The 26,922-nt window shown below is 40.8% G+C and overlaps 2 protein-coding genes and 1 pseudogene across 11 annotated transcripts in view; 1 reads left to right on the top strand and 2 right to left on the bottom strand.

The window, feature by feature from the left end:
• STYX (serine/threonine/tyrosine interacting protein) overlaps positions 1-26,922 on the top strand; it is a 204,035-nt gene that overhangs the window by 114,218 nt on the left and 62,895 nt on the right. The gene's annotated exons all lie outside the window — the stretch shown is intronic.
• On the bottom strand, positions 1,604-2,197 carry LOC308256416 (nascent polypeptide-associated complex subunit alpha-like; annotated as a pseudogene). Its single transcript has one exon. The product of its transcript is annotated as a nascent polypeptide-associated complex subunit alpha-like (transcript).
• Positions 22,977-26,922, bottom strand: part of FERMT2 (FERM domain containing kindlin 2) — a 68,818-nt gene continuing 64,872 nt past the window's right edge. For 2 of the 6 annotated variants that reach the window (XM_080684578.1, XM_080684575.1), the window contains 4 exons: positions 25,418-25,438; positions 24,724-24,848; positions 24,278-24,419; positions 22,977-23,296 (listed from right to left, as the gene is read on the bottom strand). In XM_080684578.1, coding sequence (XP_080540704.1) covers positions 23,123-23,296; positions 24,278-24,419; positions 24,724-24,848; positions 25,418-25,438 — 462 coding nt within the window. In that variant the 3' untranslated portion in view covers positions 22,977-23,122. Of the gene's footprint in view, positions 23,297-24,277; positions 24,420-24,723; positions 24,849-25,417; positions 25,439-25,958; positions 25,983-26,922 lie in introns of all 6 variants that reach the window. The other 4 variants (XM_080684579.1, XM_080684577.1, XM_080684576.1 and 1 more) reach the window with 3 other exon arrangements.

Below are 26,922 nucleotides of genomic sequence, written 5' to 3'. Positions count from 1 at the left end.
CCCCAACTGCCCTCTCCTGCAGGCCTGGTTGCTCCTAACTGTCCTCCCTGCTGGCCCGGTCACCCCTAACTTTCCTCCCTTGCCAGGCTGGTCGCCCCTCACTGCCCTCCCCTGCTGGCCATCTTGTGTTCACATGGGGGCGGCCATCTTGTGTGTTGGAGTGATGGTCAGTTTGCATATTACCTCTTTATTATGTAGGATAAGGTATGGGTCCAATTACTTTTCTTCCCCTCCCCACTCCCCCATGGATATCCAGTTTTCCCAGCACCATTTGTTGAAAAACTGTACTTTCCCCTTTGGATGGTCTTGGCACCCTGTTGATCATTCAGTTTTATCTTCTATTGAGAAGAGGAAACAGTTAGAATAACATTATTTTTAGATGTACATTTCACTTTTCCATCAGTTTTTCAAAATCTATGCATCTGCCAGTTATTCACCAACCCTTTGCTCAAGAATCAATGGGGGTGGTGACTTCCCCTCTACTAGGGGTGATGAGGCCTGGCCATATGAAGGCCTCTGCCAGTCTGATGGTACTAGTATGGTTTGAGGAAACCCAGACTTCTCTACATTTTTGTTGTTGGGTATCCTACAGATTGAACTTTCCTCCTAAGGAACACATTTCTTCAGCTTAACAAACTTTTAGAATGCCAGCACACATGGGAGAAATAAAAAATATTAGTCACTTAAATGCCAGTGTGAATTCATTTACAACATTGTTTTCCTCCCAGTTGAACTGAGTTGGAGGATTGGGGAGAAGGAGAGGGAGAGGAAAGGCCACATTCCAAGAAGGGCAGACCAGGGCGTTACTCTGGACAGCATGAGGCACTGAGCACCCTGGATGGACCTAGAAGAGGACCATCGCCCAGAAGGGGAAGTAGGAGGGTCTAAAGATAAATTTTGCCTACTCCGCAGCTGTGCCAGGGAGAGGCCCTGGAAGTGAGTATGAGTAATCCATAGATGTGCATGACCATGACCTGGCCCTTTCGTGTTTATTTTAAAGTAGTAGCACATATTTCTCCAGGCCTGGCAACATTTCTTTTAGGTATTGTCAGTCCAATCATTCTTTTAGGGAAAAATAAAAAGATTTCAGTGCTGAAAAACATCTAAGGAGCAGATTTTCTTTCTGTGACCCTACCTCATCCTCCTGCGTGCGTGTGCGCACATACACTCACACACATTCTTATCTGTTTGGGGGATTTGTCATGATTTTGTAATGATTCTAATTTGAGTGGATTGCATATATTTATTTATTAGACATATTTAAATAGCAGATATTTGAAATGTAGACTATATTGTTGAAGCTGGATCCTCTGTGAGAACTGGATATTTTATTTTATATATTTTTATTTTATATTTTTTACCCACAAGAAGCCCTAATTTTAAATAGTTTTTTATTGATTTTTCAGAGAGAGAGAGGAAGGGAGAGGGCAAGAAACATTTATGTGAGAGCCATAACTTTATTAATGATAGAAATAGTACAGATTTCAAACCAGGCTGCAATTACTCTTTTGAAACATCAAAAAAAACCCCAAAAACACAAACAAAATCCATGGTTACAGTGTGAATTTCATAATACCATTCACAATATCATTACTGTTGATCTTCAGGGCTTGGACTGAATTTGCTCTTGACACATTTGCTTGTGACATGAGCAATTCTATGTTCTTAACTACCATAACTTGTTTCATCAATTTCTTCCTCTTCACTCTATTCTTGTACTGTTGGCGTCTGTGTGTTTCCTTGAATGTCTGAGACAGCTTCACCTTGAACTTTGAATTTCTCAGCAGCCGCTAGCAGGACTTGCTGAGATCAATCCTCGATCTATGCTTCCCCCCAAACTACGTAGGTGTCTGAGGCTGGGCTCTTGTAGGCATCTGGTTTTGTGATGACAAAGAAGATATTCTTAGATTTTCAGATAATGACCCTAGTAACCCTTGTAACTTGTCTAAGACCAAGTTTGGACACAGCCTTCTGCGCCTTCTCTTCACTCCAGCTCTGTCTGGCTTTACTGACCGGTTCTTCATCTATTTCAGCGGCTGCCGACTGGGCTTGTTGTGTGGTTTGCCTGTGTGGACTCTTTCCTCGAGCTCTGGTACTGATTCATCGCCGTCAGATTCTGTTCCAGACCTTATCTCTGCCTGCGGCTGTGGCAACTCGTGCTCTGCAGCAGGGACGTTTCTGTGACTTCAATGGGCATTTTATGTGGGGAACACAGAACCAAGATGGCCTAGTAATGAATATTTTAATAGTTCCATTCTTCCGTTTCAAGCATTAGAATGTTTTTTAAATTATTAAAGTTTGACATTTTGTCAAGCTCCTGTTTCTAACCAGAGTCATCTCTACTACACATTAAAGAAAGTAGCTTTAAATTTTGATTTTATCTCTAAAGAATCTTTTATTCACAAAGGAAAAGGTGTGCCTAGATCACATCCACCATTTATATCTCATTAATGCTTCAGTAATCCCATTAATTGGACCACACAGGCATTGACCGTTGCTGGGTGTTAGTCCCGTAAAAAGTACCAGAGTCAGAACCTGTACTCCCTTAGTTCTGTGCTAAGCGTTCTCCCTTATTTATTACAGAACCACTTATATCTCACTTCGTGGTCTTTGCACTGTTATAAGAGAGTTGACTTGTGACACTAGAGTGCAAGATATCACAAATCACTCTGGCCAATGCTTTTTCTCTTTAACAAATCACACTTGACTGTTTTTAAGAAGTTAATGAGAGCGGCTATCTTGTGCTATCATTAGGAGCTAGGATTTCTACTTTCCAGTATCTTTCAGCCAGTATCTACTTTGTTGTTGTGTTGTTTTTTTTTTGTTTTTTTTTTACTTATGTTGTCCAACACTTCAGGCCCTCAAATCCAGTGACTAATTTCTCTTAGATTGTGAACAACCCTTAACACACTGCTAAAAGAAAAAATGTACATGCCAAACAAGCAAAATATATATATATGTATTTTAATATATTTTTATTGATTTCAGAGAGGAAGGAAGAGGGAGAGAGAGATAGAAACATCCATGATGAGAGAGAATCATGGATCAGCTGCCTCCTGCAAGTCCCTGACTGGGGATCAAGCCCACAACCTGGGCATGTGCCCTTGACTGGAATCGAACCTGGGACCTTTCAGTTCGAAGGCTGACGCTCTATCCACTGAGCCAAATCAGCTAGGGCAAAGAAAAGTATTTTTAACACAGTGGTGGGCATCTTGCTTGATTAGCTAATGTATATTTTATATATTTATATTTTGGGGAATACATTTTTCCCTGTTTAGAATTACAGTTGACCCTAGAACAATGCAGGGGGGAAGGGGGAAGACCTCTGCACCTTTGAAAATCCACATACTCAGACTCCCAACCAAGGAAATGACCCTTGAACTACATAGTGGACCATGCAGTTCAAACCCGTGTTGTTCAAGGGTCAAATGTATTTCTATTATTTGAGATAATCTCTGACTAAAATAATGGAATAGCTAATAAGTGTTTGAGTGTGGTGGAATGGAATAGAAAGCACATTTAACCTTGGAATAAAATATTCCTGATAACATTTTTTTTAAAGATTCCAATGTGATATCTTAAGTGTATGCATATATCCAGACTCTTCAAATTATATGCCTTAAGTATGTGAAGTTTTTTTTGAAGCATTAATTGAGCTCTCCTTTAACAAGAAAAGAATAACTCTGTTTTTGTCAGGTAAAATGAAGCTTAGTCTTGCCTCCCCCTTGCCCCCCCCCCAAAAAAAAATTCCAATAAATGGAAAGAGATACCATCCTCATGTATTGGAAAGACTCAGTATTGTTAAAATGTTAGTTCTCCCCAAAGTAATGTGGAGGTTTTCCCATAGGAGTGAGGGGTCCTAGCCACACCAGGCCCCCAAGTTCAGGGTTCCAGTGCCAGGAAGAGAAGTCCCTATAACCTCTGGCTATAAAAACCAGTGTGAATTGAGGCTGAGTGAGATGGAGGGCTGTTGGAGTTCCAGGCAATTCCTTTTAAAGGGCCTGCACCAGGGGCATAAGGGGAGGAACTGAATGGTCTGGCCTCAGGGCAAGAGCTAGGTGGCAGCTTTCTCCCAGACAAAAGTACCGGCCTGTGTTCCTTTGATGAGCCTTGCCCCCTCAGAGCCCAGAGGCAGAGACTCAGCCAAATTTGAGTCTGCATTAACCTGGCTCACACTGTTTGCCCTACCTTGATGATTCCCTGAGACTCCAGCCCACCAAACTAGTGGGCCCCCACCAGTGGCTTTTCCATATGAATGTCCTGTCTTTAGACTTTCCCAAAATCTCTAAAATAAGTAGCGTCTGGCCTCAGCATGCCCGCTACCTCTCGCTAAGTGACTGTAGGCCCAGCACTCGCAGTAGCTGGCTGTGGTTTACAGCTTGGCTTCTCCTGGGCACCCCAAGCTCAGCACAAGTGGCAGCCATCTGCAGATCACTTTGTAGCTCAAGCCAGGCGACCTTGGGCAGAACACAGGTGGCAGCTGACTTTGGTTTGCTCCTCCTGGAGGCTCCAGAGCCAGTGCACCCTTTGGACAGCTTCAGACCACATCAAGTACCACCCAACCACCTCCACAAGTGACACACTTAAGGGGCAGACTCAGCAGGCACCAGAGTCTCACCGAAGTAAGTGCTCTGTGAGGTGGGCCCTTGTACAGCTGATCGTCCATAGTGGTCGGAGCCAGTGCTTACAGCTGATTGGCTTAGGGGTAAATCCCTCCCATTGACTTGCCAACAGCCATCAAGGCTCAGTGACAACAGTGGATGAGGGGTGCACCTGGAGAGCCCAGCTTGGATGATGGGGAGGCTGTGCCACTGGACCCTACAGCACAACTACTACATTAGGCTACTCTATCTAGCCCTGAGACGAAGCAGCTCTACCTAATACATAAAAACAAACACAGAGAGGCTGCCAAAATGAAGAGACAAAAAAAACCATGTCCTAAATGAAAGAACAAAACAAAACTCCAGAAAAAGAACTAAACAAAATGGAGGCACGCAATGTACTAGATGCAGAGTTCAAAACACTGGTCATAAGGATGCTCAATAAACTTAGGGAAAGAGTAGATGAACTTAGAAAGAACTTCAGTGACATAAAAATGACATGGAAACTATAAAAAGAACCAGTCATAAATGAAGGATACACTAACTGAAATGAAGAATAATTTACAAGGACTCAACAGTAGGGTAGATGAAGCTGAGAATCAAATCAGCAATTTGGAATATAAGGAAGCAGAAAAAACCCCAATCAGAAGAGCAAAAAGAAAAAAGAATCCAAAAAATGAAGATAATGTAAGGAACCTCTGGGGCAACTTTAAGTGTACCAGCATTTGCATCATTGGGGTGCCAGTAGTGGAAGAGAGATAGCAAGAAATTGAAAACGTCTTTGAGAAAATAACAACAGAAAACTTCCCTAACCTGGTGAAGGGAATGGACATACATGTCCAGGAAGCACAGCGTCGGAAACAAGATGAATCCAAAGAGGCCCACACCAAGGCACATCATAATTAAAATGCCAAAGGTTAAAGACAAAGAGAGAATCTGAAAAGCAGCAAGAGAAAAACAATAGTTACCTTCAAGGAAACTCCCATAAGACTGTCAGCTGATTTCTCAACAGAAACTTTGTAGGCCAGAGGGATTGGCAAGAAATATTCAAAGTGATAAAAAGCAAGGTCCTACCACCAAGATGACTCTAACCAGCAAATCTATCATTTAGAATCAAAGGACATATGAAAAGCTTCCCAGACAAGAAAAAGCTAAAGAAGTTCATCACCAGCGAACCAGTATTACATAAAGTGTTAGAGGGTCTTCTTTAAGAAGAAGGAGAAGAAAAAGTTCAAAAATATGAACAATAAAATGGCTATAAATACATATCCATTAACAAATGAATCTAAAGAAATAAAATAAATGAAGAAACAGAATAGAAACAAACTCATAGTTACAGAGAACATTTTGATGGTTGCCTGATGGGAGTGGGGGTGGGGGATGGGTGAAAAAGTTGAAGGGATCAAGAAGTACAAATTGGTTGTTATAAAATAGTCATGGGGTTTTAAAGTACAGCATAGGGAATATAGTCAATAATAGTCTTAGTAACTATGCATGGTGTCAGATGGATACAAGATTTTTCAGGATCACTTAGTAAGTTATATAATGTCTAATCACTGAGGTGTACGTCTGAAACTAATATAATACTGTATGTCAACTGCAATTGAAAAATGATTTAAATTAAAAAGAAAAGAAAAGATACAAGCAATCCATGGCCTGGAAAAAGTGGCAATATGTGTATCTACTAGAGGACTTGTTTCCAGAACATATAAAGACCTTGGTAATTCAATAATAAAGACACCCCACTTTTAAAAAGATGTATAAAAAGTCTTAAACTGACACTTCAAAGATATATGAATGGTCAGCAATCAGGAAAAGATGCTCAACATCATTAGTCATCAGAGAAATGCATATTAAAACCCCAATGAACTAGTACTATACACCCATTAGAATGGCTAAAATGAGGAAGACTGACATCAAATGTTGGTGAATCTGCAGGCAACTCTAATACATTGCTAGTGAAAACATAAAATAGTGCATCTACTTTGGGGAAAGGGTTAGCAGTTTCACATAAAAATTCAACATACACCTATTCTTTGTCTTAGAAATTCCACTCCTAAGAGAAATGAAACACATGTTCACAAAAATGAATGTTCACAGTAGTTTTATTCATAATAGCTCCAGAATGGAAACATTCCACAGGTGCATCAATAGGAAAATGGATAAACAAATTGTGGTGTATTCAGGCAAGGAATGAACCACTGATACATTCAACAACATTGGATAAACCTCAAAAACATGCTGAGCAAAAACAGCCAAACACAAGAGGACATTGTGTGTGATTCCATTTATAGAAATTCTAGAAGAGGCAAAACAAATCTAAGGTGGAAAAACCCCAAAAAGACGGTAGCAGTGGTTGCCCAAGGGAATGGGAGGAGGGATGAGGAAGGCACGTGGAGGCACTCTCTGGGGAGATGGAAATGTCTGAATCCTAAGAGGACTGTGGATTTCATCCGTGTACCCATTTATCAAATTGTACAGCTGGAATTTGTGTTCATGTCAGTGAATGTATATTTTGCCTCAAAAAACACAAAAATAATTGAGTAAAGAGTAGATAGTAGTAAAGATGATGCAAGAATGACAAGATATTAGTAATTGTTAAAATTGTGTGATGATACATGGGGATTCTATTCTGTTTATGTATGTTTAAATTCCTTTTATAATAAAACATTTAAAAAAGCGAATTGATGGGAAGGATCATGGATTTTTCTCGTTGCTGTACTTTTCCTGGACAACATTCAGTTATCCATGTTAATGGAGCAGAATACAGTGGTTGAAAATCACAAGCTTTGGAACCGTTTACTAGCTAGTTGGCTTTGAGAAAATTCCTTGATTTCTCCATAGTCCAGGTCCCTCATATGGCTTAAATGAGATGAAATACATGTAAAGTGCTTTGCCAAGTTCTTGCTCAGTAAATGTCAGTTGTTGCCTAGCTGGTGTAGCTCAGTGGTTGAGTGTCATTCAACTCATGAACCAGGAGGTCACAGTTCCATTCCCGGTCAGGGCAGAATACGCAGATTGTGGGCTTGATCCCCAATAGGGGGAGTGCAGGAGGCAGCTGATCGATGTGTCTCTCTCTCCCTCTCCCTGCTTCTCTCTGAAATAAAAAAATAAAAAAATAAATGTCACTTGTTATTAGTGGAGGGCAAATGTGGCAGAGATCACTTTTTAAAAATTTCTTATTTGGCTTTGAAAAAAATCCTTTCCTGTTTAATTCAAATGTCATTGTCTCTGATATCTGGGGAATCATCATGATGGGGTCACACAGGGGAAGGTTCGGCTGAGAAGAAATCAGAAAAGGATTCCTGCCCTTGCAGTGAACTCTTCTACTTTACGTTTACCTTGAGAATTAACACTAAACTTTATTTCCACAAGACTTCACATTTATAACATAAAGCTCATAAACTGATAATGCATACAATCCCAAAATCGTGGGGTGTTTTCTTTGTTTGCTTTTTAGAATTTGAATTCTTTTTTCTTTCCTTTCGAGAGCACCTGTCTCTGGAAGGTTTTGCTTGGGCCAATATTTAAATTGGCTCTGTTTTCTAACTTCAAAACAGCTAGTGGTAGGGAGAGAAAGCTAAGATTTTTGGACCTAAAAATAGCAAAATAAATAATCCCCAGCTGGCTAACAAAAAAAACAAGTGTATAAGCATGTTCAGTCTCAGGCCTGGAGTGCAGTTCCCTCTGAGTTTCTTTCCTTAGCAGCTTGCACTCCACGCTTTCACACTGTTCAAGGCTAACCATTTCCTTTATGGCTGGAATTCTTTTCCTTCTTCATTCAAGAAATCCATTTTGAGCACCCTCTCTGCCCCCCTCCACCCGCCCCCCCCCTGCCCCTGCAACACACACCAGAGGGAGAAAGGATGAGCTCGCCGCCCACTTGGTTCTATGGCTTGGAGACAGACACTTAGTCAATGATGAGTAACTCGCGGGGACACAGAGGGCTGTCAGGAAGGCCTCTCCCGGATGTCATGAGTGCGGACCTGTGAGATGAGAAGGAGCTCCATTGGTCTCTTTCTTGCTTTACATAGTGTGGAGTGTTGATGCCATTTCTCTTTCAAAGTCCTAAATGGAATTTGCCAGGTAGAACTACTTTGATGACTTACTTGTCGTGATCATCTTTCCAAATCCCTTCAGAGAAGTTTCTCTGTGCACCACGATATATTTTGCTTTTGAAAAGCGGATGTAGGCACATCTGCTCAGGGTCGAGGTTCTCTGTGCACCCCTGAGATGTTGCAGAGATTCCCACGCCTCAACAGTCCTGCCATTTCTCTCCTGCGCCCCCCACCCCCGCCTCCCCTGAGGCTGTGCCCAGTGCTCCTGTCTGTTTCCAGTCCCTGGCCTTCCTCATCCTGAAATGTAAGGAGCATCTATCTTATAAGTGGAAGTTGGCCTTCCGGTGGCTCTTCCCCTTGACACCTTGTTCTGGGAAGCTTCAGTGTGTCCGCCTGCTTTATCTTGTGCTTCCGTAGCACCTTTTTCGTTGCTTTCTCATCTTTGTTCCTCTGCTGCTTTTTAAAAACACAGGCATTCACACTCACTAAGGTTACAGCGGACGCTTCTTCACCGGCGGCATCTTATTTTCCATGATTCTCCGGGATGGTTTCTAATGGTTTGTCTCCCTCACGTTTTCGTTTCTCTGTCTGTACTTCTGATATAATTGCCTAATTTCAGCTTCTTTTGAATAACTCAAATCCATACCACGTTACTGCACATGATTTCTCTTTTTCAGTACCTTAATCAGTTTAAAAAACACAGACCTTCTCTGTTTTAGGTTTTCACAAATATTTATTGAACTCCTATCATTTCCTCGTGTTGGGACTGGGTTTTTCTCGCTGACCCAGAACCTTGCCTCCAGCCCTCCTGCGTTCATGCCCTCGCTCCGGGCTCCTCTCCATCCTGCCCGCTGTGTCCCCTGGGTCAGGCAGTTTTCCCAGTTGCTGGCCCGCAGCTTCTCTGACTCACGAGCACTTATCACCTCCATCGCCCACTTGGCCATTAGTCATAAACCGCCCTGTGATGCGTATCAAACTTCTCATGTGATGTCTTCCATGTTTATAAGAGTCTTTTCACCTCTGGGCCCTATTATCACTTGCTATAGTATTCTCTTCCTCTGGTGCTGAAATATTAGGATTTATTAAAAGGATAATAGCTCCTTGCTTTCTACTTCTCCACCTTCAGCTTCAGGAGCCTACTTTGGTTTTGCCTATCAATTACGGAGCTTTACCTGCCTCTGAGGAAGGGCTGTGGATTGATAGATCTCTTGGAACGAAATGAGCTGACTGGCCTCCACTGATTTGTGACCTCGTAGAGACAGGACTCCACCATTAGTTATTAAACACCCACCCGTTTTTAAAAAGCGGTTGCTTAACAGATTGCAAAAGACTATGCTCGAGGCATTTACAGAACACAGCTTCTTAGAGCAATTTCTCAGAATAGGAATCAAGGGCAAGGTTTAGAATCAAATCCAATAGCTTAGGAATCATTTTTTTTTTAATAGAGATCAGCATAATTTGATCTCAAGCAGTTGTGGGGATCGAGGAAGCATTGTTCACTGATGTTGCTTGCCTAAAACAACAACAACAATAAAACCCTACAACTCTGGAAGTTCTATATCCCACAGATTGTCTTAACCAGGAAAGATGAAAGAAAACATCTGTCCAGTTGTCTCGGTAAAGATCTTCATAAGAGGAATTCTGAGCATGTGAAAGGAGGCACGTTCACAGTATAGGCCTCTGTATATAGTGCCCTAAGGTCTGGCCCTGCTTTGCAGGAACTTGGTTCCGGCTTCCTGTGAGGAATAACTAGCAGGCATTTACTCTTCATTATGTGGTTGCTTTCAACAACATTTATGAGAAAGCAAAGGAAGTTTCTAAACAACTGCCAGATGGCACGTACTTGGAGCACTGAAATGAAACCCAATCGGAAAGAAACCTAACATATTTAGGACAAGACAGGCACCTCTGAGAACACCGGAACTGAAGCATTTCCAAACCTTCCATGAAGACACACAGACTGACTGTGCAAACTTACTTATTGAGTTTGAAGCTTAGAAATCAAAGTCAAACCTGAGTGGCAAAGGGGACCTCAACAACTGCCTCCTGTTTGCTGCCTGTCCTTGGCTCTGTGAAGTGTCTCCCCTGTTGAGGTTACGATTGAAGAGTTAACTTCTCCCCGTGTTTGGTACAGATCAGCTGGCATTGTCACCCTCCAGTAAAATGATTGCTTTTCAAAATACAGTTGACCCTTGAACGACACAGGTTTGAACTGCATGGGTCTCCTTATACGTGGATTTTCCCAGTAAATATAGTTGAGCCTTCATGTCCCTGGATTTCATTCACGTCTGCACATCCAGCCAACTGCAGATCGAGAATTCTGTTTTCTTTTTGTTTTTTTGAATTTATTATTCCAAGAACCATGTTTTCCTTTTTTTTTTTTTAAACTACAGTTCACATTCAATATTATTTTATATTCGTTTTGAGTGTACAGCAGAGTGGTTAGACATGCATATACTTTACAGAGTGTTCCCCCCAATATATCCAGTACCCAATAGGCACTGTTTATTCAGGTCCTGTGCTCACTTTTTAATTGGATTGTGTGTGTGTGTTTAGTTGTAAGAGTTCTTTATACATTTTGGATATTAAACCCTTATCAGATGTATCTTCTCCCATTCAGTGGGTTTTTTGCTTTGTTTTGTTGATAGTTTCCTTCGCTGTACAAAAACTTTTTAGATTTATGTAGTCCCATTTGTTTCTTTTGCTCGAGGAGATATATCAGAAAAAAATATTGCTAAAAGAAATGTCAAAGACTTTACTGCCTATGTTTTCTTCTAGAAATTTTATGGTTTTGAGTTTTACACTTAGGTCTTTAATCCATTTTGAGTTCGTTTTTATGGTGTAAGAAGGTGGTCTAGTTTCATTTATTTATTTATTTTTGCATGTATCTGTTCAATTTTCCCAGCATCACTTATTGAAGAGACTGTCTTTACCACTTTGTATGTTCTTGCCTCCTTTGTCATTCATTAATTGACCATATAGGCGTGGGTTTATTTCTGAGCTCTCCATTCTGTTACATTGATCTGTGTCTGTTTTTATGCCATTACCATGCTGTTTTGATTACCATATATCCATGTAGTATAGTTTGATATTAGGTAATGTGATACCTCCAAATTTGTTCTTCTTTCTGAAGATTGCTGTGGCTATTTGGGGTCTTTTGTGGTTCAATATAAATTTTTGGATTATTCTAGTTCTAGAAAAATGCCATTGGTATTTTAATAGGAATTGCATTAAATCTATAGATTGCTTTGGGCAGTATGGTTATTTTAATAATGTTAATTCTTCCTATCCATGAACATGGTATTTGCTTCCATTTATTTGTATCTTCTTCAATTTATTTTTTCAGTATCTTATAATTTTTGAAGTAAAGGTCTTTTACCTCTTTGGTTAGATTTATTCCTAGGTATTTTTTAATGCAGCTGTAAGTGGGATTGTTTTCTTAGTTTCCCTTTCCAATAGTTCATTGTTGGTATATAAAAATGCAACCAATTTCTGAATATTTGTTTTGTATTTTACTATACTGAATTCATCTATCAGTTCTAGTAGTTTTTTGGTGGGATTTTTAAGGTTCTCTCTACATATAGTATCATGTCATCTACAAATAGTGACAATTTTACTTCTTTGTTTCCAATTTAGATACATTTTATTTCTTCTTCTTGTGTGATTGCTGTGGCTAGGACTTCCTGAAAATGCTGTTTTTAGTTTGTGGTTAGTTGAATCCATGGATGCAGAGGGCTGACTGCATGCATTGATTTTTGCCATTTATATAAGGGACTTGAGCATCCTCAGATTTTTGCATCCTTGAGGTGGTGGGGGTGGGGGTGTCCTGGAGCCAATCCTGAGGGATGACTGGTAGTTAAGTTTTTGGGGAGTGAAAGGTTTTACGTGTATTTCAACCGCACAGGTGGTTGGTGCCCCTAACCCCATGTTGTTCCAGGTCAACTGTATACTTTGTAAGAAAATTTTATATACATCTCGTTTAATCCATGATATCGTGTATCTTTTTCATTCTCACGGAACCTGCACTGAACTACAGTAAATGGTCAATTTAAAAGAAAAAATGTCTTGTTTTACTGTAGCTCCTCCTTACTCTGGTACTTTCTGTATGAACCAGGAACATTTTAAAAACAAACCAAAATAGACTCTGGGTATTTTTGAGATTGTCCTGCTATATAGCAATGGTCTTTATCTACCTTTCCCATCCTTTGACTTTGTGCTCATATATTTATAAAGCACTTTCAAATCATGAAAACCTAATTTCTTGAGAATCCACATCTTATTCAGAATTCCTATCTCGTAAAGTCAGCATCTACATATACTAGTAGAAGTCTGGATCTAAAGTACAGGGGCACCTTTGATGTTCATCCAGACAGCAGGAGTAGGTGTCAAGTAAGTTCCTTGATTCCTCTCCGATGACTTGAAGGTTTAATAAGATTTGGGTTGACATCTTCACAACTGCTTATGGGTAATAACACTGTGATTGTATTCTTGAGCTTAAAGTTGATTTTCTAATTGAGCTGATCTGTTCGCCTTCTCTTGTTCAGTCCCTCTTGTGACTAACGCACATTTACAGAATAATGGTGCAGCCTGTGAACATGAAAGAGTGCAAAGCCAGCTGGACCACAGGGAACTGAACGCCTGACCCTGGACTCATTAGCTCCATTCTTAAACCAGGGCAGCCAAACAGTCAGTGGTTCACTTGGCAGCAGGGCCCAGGCTCATGTGCTGGTCTGGTCCAGACCCAGTCAAGTGCATGTAACAAAAGAGCAGAGAGGCAGCTGCCAGGAGCAAGCCTGCTTCCTTTCATTAGGCCACAGTGACTGTTGGTGTCAGTTTCACACTGGACTTTAGAATCACCAACAATCTTTTAGAAATGCAGCATTTACTCTCCAATAGGAGAGAAAAAGATTTGCCACTTCTCTTCTTTTTAATGTTTACAAATGTTACACATTTAAACCCTTTATTTATACTACGTGTCCTGCAGCTAAATTTTGGGTTCAGCATTAGGTTGCAATTCATCCATTTTGGTTTCGTATTGGAGTTTATTCACTGCTGCTATTTTATTCCATTTACAAGTGTGTTACCATTGGTCCATGCTACTGTGATGGACATTGGTTTCCAGGCTTTGCTATTGTAAGTAGTTCTGCTGTGCATAGTCTCGTGCGTATTTCCTGGTATGCACGTGCAGTTTCTCAAGGATATATGTATACACACACACACACTCACACACACTCACACACACACACACACTTACACACACACTCACACACACATACACACACACTCACACACACACACACTCACACACACACACACACTCACACTCACACACACACACACACACTCTCACACACACACTCACACACACTCACACACACACACTCACACACACACACTCACACATACACACATACACACACACACACACTCACACACACACACACACACACACTCACACACTCACACACACACTCACACACACACACACACTCACACACACACACACACTCACACACACACATACACACACACACTCACACAAACACACACCTAGGAGTGGAATTGCTGGGTTACAAGATACATCTTGAATTTTACTAGATGATGTCAAAGTGTTTCTGAAGTTTCAATTTATATTTCCACCAACATTAAGTATTCCAATGAGCCTGCATACTAGCAATACCTGATATTGTCAGACTGAAAAAAATTTTTTAATCTTCACCCAAGGATATATGTGTTGTTGTTTTTTAAATTGATTTTTAGAAAGAGAGGGAGAGAAACATCGATGTGAGAGAGAAACGTGGATTGGCTGCATCCCGTACACGCTCCAAATGGGAATCGGACCAACCTTTTGGTGTGACTCTCCAACCAACTGAGCCAACCCAGCCAGGGCCAGACTGAAAATTTTACACACTAGGTGTGCAACTGTATTTTAATTGTATTTAAATTTTGTTTTCCCCCCACTTTTACACTACTAGTGAAGTTGAACACTTTTCCATAGATTTTTGTGGCCATTAAGTTTTCCTCTTTTGTGAAGTACCCATTCCAGTGTTTTGTCCATTTTTCGTTTGGCCTGACCAGGTGCGTGTATTTATACTCTAGATGCTAATCCTTTGTCCATTATGGGTTGCAAATATCTTTTCCCAATTTGAATTGCCTTTTTATACTTTATAGTCCATAGTTCTCATTTATATGTTTTGTGCCTTAATACACAAAATCTTCCCTCAATGTCATATTAAATGCTCTCCTATGTCATCTTTTAAAAGTTATTTTTCTCATTGACGTCTTTAATCGTTTGGAATCGATGGTCCAAATTCCTCTGTTTCATAAAGCTAATCGCCGGCACCATTCATTGGAAGCCCTTCTGTTTCATCCTGACCCGCAAGGCTGGCTCTCAGAAATAAAGTTTCCACCGTGTGCATGTTTGGGCTCTGGCTACTTCATTTATCTCTGTGCCAACATCACACTTTAATATAGTTTTATACTGATTTCTTTGCTATCTGCTAAAGCTACACCCCCACCTATTGTTCCTTAGGAGTGTTTGGCTATGGTTGGCTGTTTGCTCTTCTAGAATAGAAGAAATGCTGTTTTCCAAATGTTCCTTCTCAGAGCTAATTGAATTTATAATTAGGCAAGGAAGATAGACATAAGATTTAGATAAACAGGATTTGATCAGTAAACCTGAGCGTAAATATATTTACTTGATTTTTACTTGATCATAAAGGTTACAACATTTAGATTTGAGAATTTATGCTCATGAAGTGTTTTCTTCTTCATTGTGCACTATCTACAAAGCATATTAATAAGATATGTTCAACCCATTTTGCTATTTTTATCACAAATTTAATTAACATTGAACTTGGACCACTTCCCTGAGCAGAAATGCAGATAATGCCTGGCCAATGAAGCCACATGAGACTATAATTAGATCTCATGAAATAATGGTCTCAAATTATTTTAAGTGCTTGTAATTTTTAGTATATGCAGGCTCATGCAAAAATATCAAAAGGGAAACTCAGCTAGGGGTATGTGTGTGCTGGTAACTGTTTACTAAGGAAACAGAATTTTAATATACACATTCAGCCTGGGAAAGTGAATTGTTTATTAAATAAAGCAGAGAAAGCAAGAGGAATCAGCACATGGGAAATAAGGTCACCAGATAAGGCTTTTTTCTTTTCTTTTCTTTCTTTCTTTTTTTTTTTCTACTCAGTTTCCTGTTCTGGGTTGCTCTGTGATCCACTCTGAGAATTTCACTCCTCTTACCCAGACTTAAAATTTCCCATTTCCTGTCACTCTCTGCACTCCCTCCCCCATTCTTTTTTGTCCTTGTTGTTCCTCCCCGATTCTTGAGCGGCCAAACCAAAGCAGTTCAAACAGACACACAATTAATTTGTTGGAGAGCACAGAGCTTCAGTAAACAGCTTCTTCCTGGATGCTACTATGCAGAGATGACAGGACTCTCAGCAGAGCAAGGCTGTCCAGTATCTGTAGGGTGTACACCCATGGAGCGAGTCAACTCATCCTGGCCTTTCTTCACAACTGCATAGCTACAAAGAGAAGGAATGACTGCAATAGCTACGGACGTTTGCAGGTGGCAGGATTTTTTTGGAATCGGCATCACCGTTTTTAGAATAAAGCAGAGCCTTGATGGCAGCTGTGCAGGGTTATGCTTTTAGGAGACACATTCAGGATTGGTGATGACACTGTGTCACAAGGGGCGGGTTTCAGGAAGCCCCGTTCTCTTTCCTGAATTATCGGAGTGGTGGAAGTGTGACCACGTGTTAAGTGACTGGATTAGAAACAGCAGCAGCCCTTGTCAGACTTACAGACGGTAGGAATAGTTAGGAAAGGCACAGGGTAGGGATGCATTCCAGAGGATCAATAACAAGGTTGGGTTAAAAGAAACAACTAATGTTTTACTGGGTAACTGCCATATTCAATTAGGTGTAGTGTGGGCACTTTAAATATTTTATATAACGTTGTAAGGTATTTCTCCGGATAAATTAAGTCAAGAACCCAGGTTGGTCTGATCTCACTTCATCATTAACTGGTAACAACTGTAACCTACTTTTGCCCCACCCTTTAATACTGTATGTAAACTGTAACTGAAAAACAAATTTAAAAAAAAATTTTAAATTTGTTTTAATTTTGAATGAATCCTGAGGAATCCTACGTAGTGGTCTCTACAGAGGCAACATCAGTCTGTGGAAAGAGCACTGGCTGGGCCTCCAGAGACGCAGTTTCAGGATGCTGCTGCATGTGACTCAGTGTCCTGTGGACCGACCTACCTTCCCTGGCCTCTCACTTAAATCAGCAGGTTAGACACCTAGAAGCCAGGTGTAGTTAATCAGTAATCTTAACTTGCTACAGATTATTTTTTGCACAACCTTGAACTTCAGAAGTCAGGGACCTAGAGACATTAACTCCCCCAACCCCCATTTTACTGAGGTATAACTGACAAAACTGTAAGGTTTAAAGTACATCTTGGTGATCTGATATATGTGATCTGATTATGAAAGGATTCCCACCATCTGCTTAACACATCCATTACCCTAGGCAGGGGTGGGGTACATCCGGCCCGTGGGCTGTATAAGGCCTGAGAAATCATTTGGTCTCGCCCTGCCAAGGCAATAGGGGTGAGTTAATTAAATGTTTGACCAAATATAGCAGGCTAATTTTTAAGATGATAATTTTGTATGGCCTCTGGGAATGACGTTACAAATATCCAAAAGGCCCTTGGCAGAAGAAAGGTTCCCACCCATGCTAGAGACATGAACTTTGTAGGAGGAAAGTCACTTGCCTTTCTTGACCTTCTGCTCTGACACAGACCAAGAGCAACACTGTGGCAGACTGTATTTGTCCCTTTTTGTTATTGTTGTTAAAAGTCTTATTAGGGTGGGGCAAAAGTAGGTTACAGTTGCAAGTACAAAAAAACAGTTTTTTCTTGTATTACTATTTATTATTGTATTGTTTTCCATACGAACAACTGTAAACCCACTCTTGCCTCACTGATATTAGTTTTAGTTGCATAGCATAGTGATTAGACCTTTACATACTTTACGAAGTGGTCACCTTGATCTGACAGCATAGTTAGTATATGATTGGATAACTGCATTCCCTCTGCTGCACTTTACATCCCTGTGACTATTTTTTTTAATGTTTTTATCGATTTCAGAGAGGAAAGGAGAGGGAGAGATAGAAACATCAATGATGAGAATCAGCTATCAGCTGGCTCCTGCATACCCACTGGGAATCGAGCCCGCAACCCTGGGCATGTGCTTGCTCTGACTGGGAACCAAACCGTGACCTCCTGGTTCATGGGTAAATGCTTAACCACTGAGCCACACTGGTCCTGGCCCCATGACTATTTTTATAACTGACAATTTGTACTTCTTAATCCCTTTACCTTTCCACCACCATCCCCAGTCACCCTCCCATCGATATTAGTTTTCGGTGCATAGCATAGTGATTATACATTTACATACTTTACAAAGTGATCACCTTGATCTAACAGCATAGTTCATTGCATTATTATTATATTAATTTTTAGAGAGGAATTCTCTGGCGACCATCAATTTATTCTCTGTATTTGAGTTTGTCTGTTTTGTATTTTAGATTACACATAAGCAAAATCATACAGTACTTGTCTTTCCCTTATTTCACTTAGCATAACCTTTAGGCCCATCCATATTGTCATATATAGCAAGATTTCATTCTTTTTATGGTTAACTAGTGGCCCGTTGCACGAAATTCGTGCATGGGAGGGGAAGGGGTGTCCCTCAGCCAGGCCTGCACCCACTCCAATCTGGGACATCCCTCTCGCAATCGGGGACTGCTGGCTCCTAACTGCTCACCTGCCTGCCTGCCTGGTCGCCCCTAACCACTCCGCCTGCTGGCCTGCTTGCCCCCAACTGCCCCCATCCCTGCTGGCCTGATCGCCCCCAACTGCCTCCCCTCCTGGCCTGATCGCCCCTAACCGCCTCTGCCTTGGCCCTGCCACCATGGCTTTGTCTGGAAGGTCTCCTGATCTAATTAGCATATTACCCTTTTATTAGTATAGATAGAGGCCTGGTGCATGGGTGGGAGCCAGCTGGTCTGCCCCGAAGGGGGTCCCAGATCAGGGTGAGGGTCCCCTTAGGGGACAGGGCCGGCCTGGGCAAGGGGCCTGGGGTGGGTTTGTAGGCCGGCCACACCCTCATTGGGGTGGGGGTCCCCACTGGGGGCAGTGATAGCCTGGGTGAGGGGCTGAAGGCCATTTTCAGGCTGGCCTCGCCCCAGTCGGGGTGAGGGTTCCAGCTGGGGGAGGGGTGGGCCTGGGCAAGGGGCTGATGGCCATTTGTAGGCTGGCTACATCCCCATCGGGGTGAGGTTCCCTGTGGGGGGTGTGGCCGGCCTGGGCGAGGGGCTGAAGGCTGTTTGGGGGCGGTTTGCAGGCTGGCCAAGCCCAGGCTTTGTCTGAAAGGATGTCCTGAAGGTCTCCCAGTCTAATTAGGATATTAATCTTTTATTAGTATAGAGGTCCGGGGCATGAAATTCATGCATGGAGGGTGGTGGGGGGGGTGGTCCTCTCAGCCCAGCCTGACCCTCTCCAATCTGGGACCCCTCAGGGGATGTCTGACTGCCAGTCTAGACCGGCAGATGGACATCCCTCTTACAGTCCTGGACCGCTGGCTCCTAATAGTTCACCTGCCTGCCTGCCTGGTTGCCCCTAATTGCCCCCCCCGCCGACCTGGTCGCCCCCAACAGCCCCCCCCCGCCAGCCTGGTCACCTCTCTCGGCCCCCCCGCTGGCCTGGTTGCCCCACGCAGCCTGCTTGTTCAGTCGTTTAGTTGTCCCTCAGGCTGGCCCTGGGCGGCTGCGGGGCTGAGGGGACTGGGCGCCGCCATCTTTGAGGGCATGGCAGTCAATTAGCATATTCCCTCCTTATTGACTGTGGGTGCCACCATCTTTGTGAGGGCATGATGGTCAATTAGCATATTACCTCTTTATTAGATAGGATATTTCATTGTATGTATGTATATATTTATTCATCTATTGATGGATACCTAGGTTACTTCCATATCTTGGCTATTGTAAATAACGGTGCAATGGTCCTGGTCAGTGTCGCTCAGTAGGTTGGAGTGTCGTCTTGTACACAAAAAGGTGGTGGGTTCGCTTCCCAGTCAGGACACTATCCAGGTTGCAGGTTCTATCCCTAGTTGGGGTGCCTGTGGGAGGCAACTGACTGATGTAACTCTCTCTCCTTTCCTCTAAAAATTAATATAATAATGCAATGAACATAGGGGTGCATATATCTTTTTGCATTAGTGTTTTATTCAAATGAACACCCAACAGTGGAAATGTTTGGCCATATGGTAGTTGTATTTTTTATTTTTTGAGGAATGAAGGGCTTGTTTTTAACAGGACTGGATAGGGAGGTAGAAATTTGGGTTCACTTGCAACTCTGCCTTGGCACTAATTATAGCTGTGTGACTTTAAACAGGTCACATGGCCTCTGAGCCTCATCTATAAAATGAGGAGCTTATATAACTCTTTAGAAGAATGTATGTGAAAGCACTTAGCAAAAATTCGTAATGCATAGTTACTGTGCAGAAAACATGTTCATTTCCTCTGTGTTAAACTAAGGCTATAAAAATACTAAATTGCAATAATTCCTTGATTTCCAAAGGAACTAATAATAGGGACAGTAAGACAGACTCAATCCTAATAAGGATGATTGCTCTTATGTTCCACAAAGGACCAAACTCAGTGCAGTTCATAGGGGTAAGAGAAAATTTCTGGCTGCAAGGAAACTTGGAAGTATTTTTTTATTTTTTAAATAATTCTTTATTGTTGAAAGTATTATATATGTCGCCTTTTTCCTCCCATTGACCCCCTTCAGCTCACCCCCTCCCCTGAAACTTGGAAGTGTTAATGGAAGAACACTTGAGTTCTTTCTAAAATGCTAGAAAGATGAGATTGCAAAGGTTGAGACTAGAAGAAGGCTTGGGAAATGACATGGAGATGGGTGAGTGTCTGGAAAATGTGATCTGTCCAGTTTGATCGGACTGCAGGATGTTGGGAGATAAGGATGAAACCTTGAGCTGGGAAACAGACCACGGGAGACCTCTGAGCACCTGACTGAGGACTTGGCATTTATGCTTTGGGCAACCAGGAGTCAGAGCTAAAATATAGCCGGTGCTGTGCGGGGGCTGAATTCACCGCAAAATCGCAGTGAGGGCAGTGGGCAAACCAGAGGCGGAAACATCAGCAGAGGCGGTCCTCACTTGTGGGAAGCAGTTGGGACTATAACCGACTTGGGCTGTCATAGTTTAAATACAGTTTAGGGCCTTTAGCAAGTGATTATACACGGTGACCTGTACTGAAGATAAGGAAAGGGTATATATTACTTAAACCTATTTTAATGGAAAGGAGCTGTTAAACTCCGGGGCAAGGCCTGTTATGACCTGGCCTTCGAGTACGAGTACGAAGAAAAGCCATGGAGAATGTGATCAGAGCTTTGCTCTAAGAGTCTGCGGCATCCTGGCAGGCACAGGACGAAGCCCTGCATTTCGGTGCTGGTGATGAATGACAGGGAAAGACACAAGTTTGCCTGAGGGGGAAATCAGTAAGATGGCCTGATTAAGTGCAACAGATAAAGGAGAAAGTCCAGGAGTAAAGTTTTGAGTCTGAATAATGAAACTATAGCAGTAACAGGGAGTAAAGGAATAAATGGGGTGTCTTTTTAAACCAAGAGTCATTTTGCTATTTAAAACAAATTCTGCTCAAGTCAATAATTCTATTCATGTCATATTTTTGTTTACAACTACATTTCTAACATTTAAATATTATACAGCTCATTTTTTCAAATAGTAGGAAAAATGAGAAATTCTCACTTTAACACGTTAAGCGCCATGTCAGTCACCGGTGACTGAAACGGAAAGGAAGACAAAACAGGCTTGGCGCTTAACGTGTTAAAGAAGAATCTATCCTATCTAGTAACTTTGGAATACTAGCAAACTGTTTCTCATAACATAAGATGTAGGCATTTCCAAAAGGCAAAAGTTCACTTCTACAAAATAAACCCTATGTAAACCGTGAAAACAAGAAATACATAAAGAAACATTAAATAAAAGATTTTACTTTTATTTAAAATAAAATGCATTTATACAGTCTTTAAACCATGGGTTATTGGACAATACTGGTAATCTACCCCTCCCTGGCACCCTTTTGGGCCATGTGAGCTAGGAATTTTTTTGACTAGCACCAATGCAGACTGTAACAGCGCAACAGACCAGAACATGGCCAGTCCAGGCATCAGAGTTAAGGACATTGTGGCAAATCATGACTATATTGAAGTCATTCTTAATTTAGCAGATATTAAAACTGCACATTAATTATATTTTTAAAGCATTTAATTAATGTAAAGATGCTACATACCTACGCCATTTGCTAGTTGTGAGTAATTTTTTTAAAAAAAACTGTACAATTTTATAAAATTTGTGTTTGTACATTAGTTACACAAAATGCATACTTCATAGACCTTTACTTCATATTGTAATGCAAAAATTGCATATTTTAGGCAGACAGTGAATATGCTGGTGAATACTACGTGTTGTAATACAATATGGTGTAAAAATAAAAACACAAGACAATATACATACATGCTCATTCAAGGACAAAAACAAATAAACCAAGTGTAACAGACTAATAGCATTTTCCTTCAAGGTTAAACAATGACACTATTAAATATCAGGCATCTGCCGAAACCGGTTTGGCTCAGTGGATAGAGCGTCAGCCTGCGGACTGAATGGTCCCGGGTTCGATTCCGGTCAAGGGCATGTACCTGGGTTGCGGGCACATCCCCAGTGGGAGGTGTGCAGGAGGCAGCTGATCGATGTTTCTCTCTCATCGATGTTTCTAGCTCTCTATCCCTCTCCCTTCCTCTCTGTAAAATATCAATAAAATATATTTAAAAAAAAAAAAAAAAAAAAAAAAAAAAAAAAAAATATCAGGCATCTTTTGTAGGCCTGATTTATTGAGGGGGGGCGGGTTTCAAATGGCTACCGGAAGTATGATTTTAAGAACACTAGGTCAAATTAAACATACATTAAAACACATGCATTAAACATGATAAATAGACTTCATATAGTTTAAGCCCTGGATAGCTGTAAAGTAGATGGCTTGAGTTTCTTAGTTTGGCTAGCTTCCATCAGTGATACTTCGTTCCTGACTTGCCCACTACTTTGGTTTTCAATTCTTGGCCCTAAGGAACGTGTGCCATATTCAAGTTCATACACTGTATCATGAGAGCAGGTTATAGTCGTGCTTGTTAGTGCACATGTTAACTGGTCTGGTAAGGCAAATAAGTTTTCATGATAAAATGATAAATTTCAAGCTTACTTTATTAAGCAGCATATAACAAACAACAGCTTTTAAAGTTAAATATTGTTATGGCCATGGAGTTTCATTACACAGTACTTCAATTCACACCCAACCACTGGTAAGTTTGTAGAACATCTCTTCATCTAAACTCTCATTTTGGTCTTTTGCCCGTGTTGAGAGAAATATGTAGCCACCAATGAATTCATGAACCACTTTGCAATCTACTTCAGTACAAATGAAGGACAATCGGACTTCATCTGCAAACTCTACAGTGACCTGGAACAAAGACAGAGAACTGTTACGTCCCAGTAAAACTCCAGATGAGTGGGTCCCAGTGAAGGTCTGCTCTATTACAAAATACTTGATCCTCAAATACTCTTTTTTAGTCCTAAACTAATAATGCCTTTAAGTCCAAAAGCATAAGTAAAGGTTATGAGCCTCTCCCCCACTCATGTTCTGAAAAGGAAGGCAAGGGGTTTAGGTCATTAAGTTCCCAGTGGTCTCTGGTGATTCGATTAATGAGACTGTCTCTCTCCAAATCCTGGGAGAAAATCTACTTCCTGTGTTTAATATTTGCTTTAGATATTTAACCTTTAGGTATCATGTTTAAATATTTCAGAAATAAGAGATTCTAATGAAGTAATAGGAATTGATGCAACAAACCCAGAGATCTTAAAACAAATGATTAATTAGTGAAAGATTCTGTTTATTTTAAATGATAGCAATGCATGTATTCTAAGGCTAGGGGCAGCATGATATATGGTAGAAGTGCCAGGTTTTAGCGCCAACATCTGTTTGAATCCTGATTCTGTTACTAAGTGTGTGATCGTGGACAATGACAGCCCTTAGGCCTCTACGTTTTATGCCCTCATTTGGAAAGTAGGGATAATCCACCTACCTCACAAAGCTGTGCTGAGCTTCAGAAATAGGGCACAAATGTAAAACATCTAACATGCCTGGCACAAAGTAGGCATTCATTAAAGAGTAGCTGCTATTGTGAGTGAAAGGGATTTATCCATTATAGAAAGACAACCTTAAACAAAATAAGCCAATATTCCAAGGAGATCATTATGTTCTTAGAATTTTAATAAATGGGCTAGTTATGAAATAGGCAAGTTTAAGTGGGGAATGAATAACTAACCATGTTTTATACTTTAAGAGGTAAAGCTACATATAATCCTCAGAACTTATGGGGCTTTTTATCCTTACATTTACTAATTTTTTTAGCAGTTTTCCAGTAATACCGTTGCAGCTTACCATTTTGATTTCCCAGTTTACATTCCACTGTTTCATGTTACTGAAACGCCAGGTTTTAATTGCGTCTCCTGTGCCGGCATCCATCCTAATCAGCCTGTTGTATGTAATTCCAATAAGGTCTTCTTTTTTGCCCCCTTGGAACCTATAGCATTAAAAACATATTAGGGGTGAGGGGACATGTTGGCCTGTTTCTTCCAGATGTGCATGTTAGCTCTAAAAAATAGTGCCAATCTTATACAATTAAAAACAGAAATGCAATCATTTTGAATGTTTAATGTAAAAATTATAAGTCTAGAAAACATATTCCAACATCTTTAAATTTTACTGTAAAATAGGTTAATGGGTCTCAGTTGGTGGCTTTAAAGGTTTCATTTAATTATGTGAAGTAGATTAAGTAAAAAGGCACAGATTGAGGTTTACCCGTAGGTGCTCAGAGAACCACTGACCTTGCCATAAAGTGTGTGATGCCGAACTCCGGCAAGGACTGCCATGCTTGAATAAATCTCATCTTGGCTTCAATTAGACTCATCTGAGCTACATTCTGATGGGCCTCCAAAATTCTCGCTGTTATCTAAACATGATTGAACATCAACATCACCTTAACAGTAGACAGTATTATTTCATGGCAGATTCAAGACAAAGATTTAAAAAACTGAACTATGTGTCCCACCCCAAAATCCTATGTTGCAAGAGTTGAAATTAAAAACCTACATTTGGGAATTTTAGTAAAATGACTTTTCCAAACAAACCTTGATATCTTTCTTCTTAATTTCAGTTCCCATATATCATGAAACAAGTACTATTAGGAATACAAAACTGCCACTCGACACATTCCAAGTACACACATGTCCGATAACTATTATAAAAGGGCACGTTGTAATCCTCACATACAGGGGAAGTTTTAAATTTAGCATCAAGATATATGATCAGAATACAAGTTTATAGCAGGAATACTTATTATCATCATAATTTTAAAGTTTTTCTAAAGGAATCATTAGAAAAGTTCAATTTTAATTTAAATTATACTCACTTTGGGAAGGCTACTCCCATAAGGAATGGAAGGAAATTAATACATGAGGGGAGATTGCAGCTAGGACTTTAATATTTTCATTCTTTTTTTGGTAAATATGGAGAACTTACCAAGTCTCTTATATAGCCTGGCTGTAGATGGCAATGCGAGGAAAAGAAAAAGGAAGCAGAAAGAAAAAAAGGCAATCAGAAAAAATGGCAATGAAGCAAAGGAAAAGTTGCGGTAACCTGCAAACCAAAATTCCAGCCAAAAACCATGCAAAAATTACTGTAGGTGGAAACCAAGCAAAGTAAATGCGAGCATGAGAATGAGAGCGAGGAAGCAGTGATTATTTCCATTTAGAATACTGAGAAACACTCCACGTTATTTTAGGTTGTTAAGTATTACTAAAATTAAGGGTAGAGAAAGTTGAGGGAGAAAAATTAAAAGAGCAAATACCTTTCCCCCATCATGTACCAGTTCTTACTGGTTAGGGTAAAACTAATTATTTTAGTAGCAAAATCAAAATTACTATTTAAAAGCCTTCAATATTGTCTCAGATTGAGTCAGATAACATGATCCATGCACCGCTTTTCAGACCTAAGTTGAAAGCATAACATAGGTAGTGCCCACACTGTTTATTTACACAAGAAAAACAAACACCTCAATTACCATCTGTTTTTTGCATCCTTTTTCCTGGAAGGGAAAATAAAGAGATGCCATACACTACACTAGGAATGGTTGCTATAAACATATTAGTCCATTGCAGTCTGGATTAACATGGATAAAACTATGTTAATAGTTTGGGAGTCATATTCATGTGAAAATATCCATAGCAAGTTTAATTAATATGTAGCTTTGAAGAATTCAAATAGATTTAAATATAACAAAGGCTAGCCCAACCAGCATGGCTCAGTGGTTGAGCATCGACCTATGAACCAGGAAGTCACAACTGGATTCCCAGTCAAGGCACATGCCCCATGTGCAGGCTCAATCCCCAGGGCGGGGGCGGGGGGGGGGGGGGACGTGCAGGAGGCAGCCAATTAATGATTCTCTCTCTCATCATCAATGTTTCTATCTCTCCCTCCCTTTCTGAAGTCAATAAAAAATTATTTAAAAAATATATATAACAAAGGCTATAATGATGGACCCGAAGGAAAACAATGCACTTATGCCCTAGTAGGGATGAATGAACCCAGGCCTACACACCTTCCTAACTAACTCCTGAAGGCCACTGGATTATACAGGTTAAATAATTACTGAGCACTTTGTCCAATGACCCCAATAAATGATAGGGCAATACACGGTCTCTACCTTCTGAGAGCAACATGTAAGTCTAGTTAGGGAAAGGAGGATTAAAAGAGAATGTGTGCCCAGCTGGTGTGGTTCAGTGGTTGAGTGTAGACCCATAAACCAAGAGGTCCCTGGTTTGATTCCCAGTCAGGGCACGTGCCTGGGTTGCAGGCTTGATCTTCAGTGGGGAGTGTGTAGGAGGCAGCCAATTGATGTTTCTCTCTCATAGCTGATTCTCTCTCTCTCTGCCTATCCCTTCTTCTCTCTCTAAAAATCAATAAAAACATATTTAAGAAGAACGTGCATTTGATAAGATGCCAATGTGGGAGATAGGCTAGAAGAA

The sequence above is a fragment of the Plecotus auritus genome (genome assembly GCF_963455305.1).
Source record: "Plecotus auritus genome assembly, chromosome: 1".
Taxonomy (NCBI): domain Eukaryota; kingdom Metazoa; phylum Chordata; class Mammalia; order Chiroptera; family Vespertilionidae; genus Plecotus; species Plecotus auritus.
Note: the sequence above shows the minus strand (reverse complement) of the source record. Positions and strands in the feature narration are given on the sequence as shown.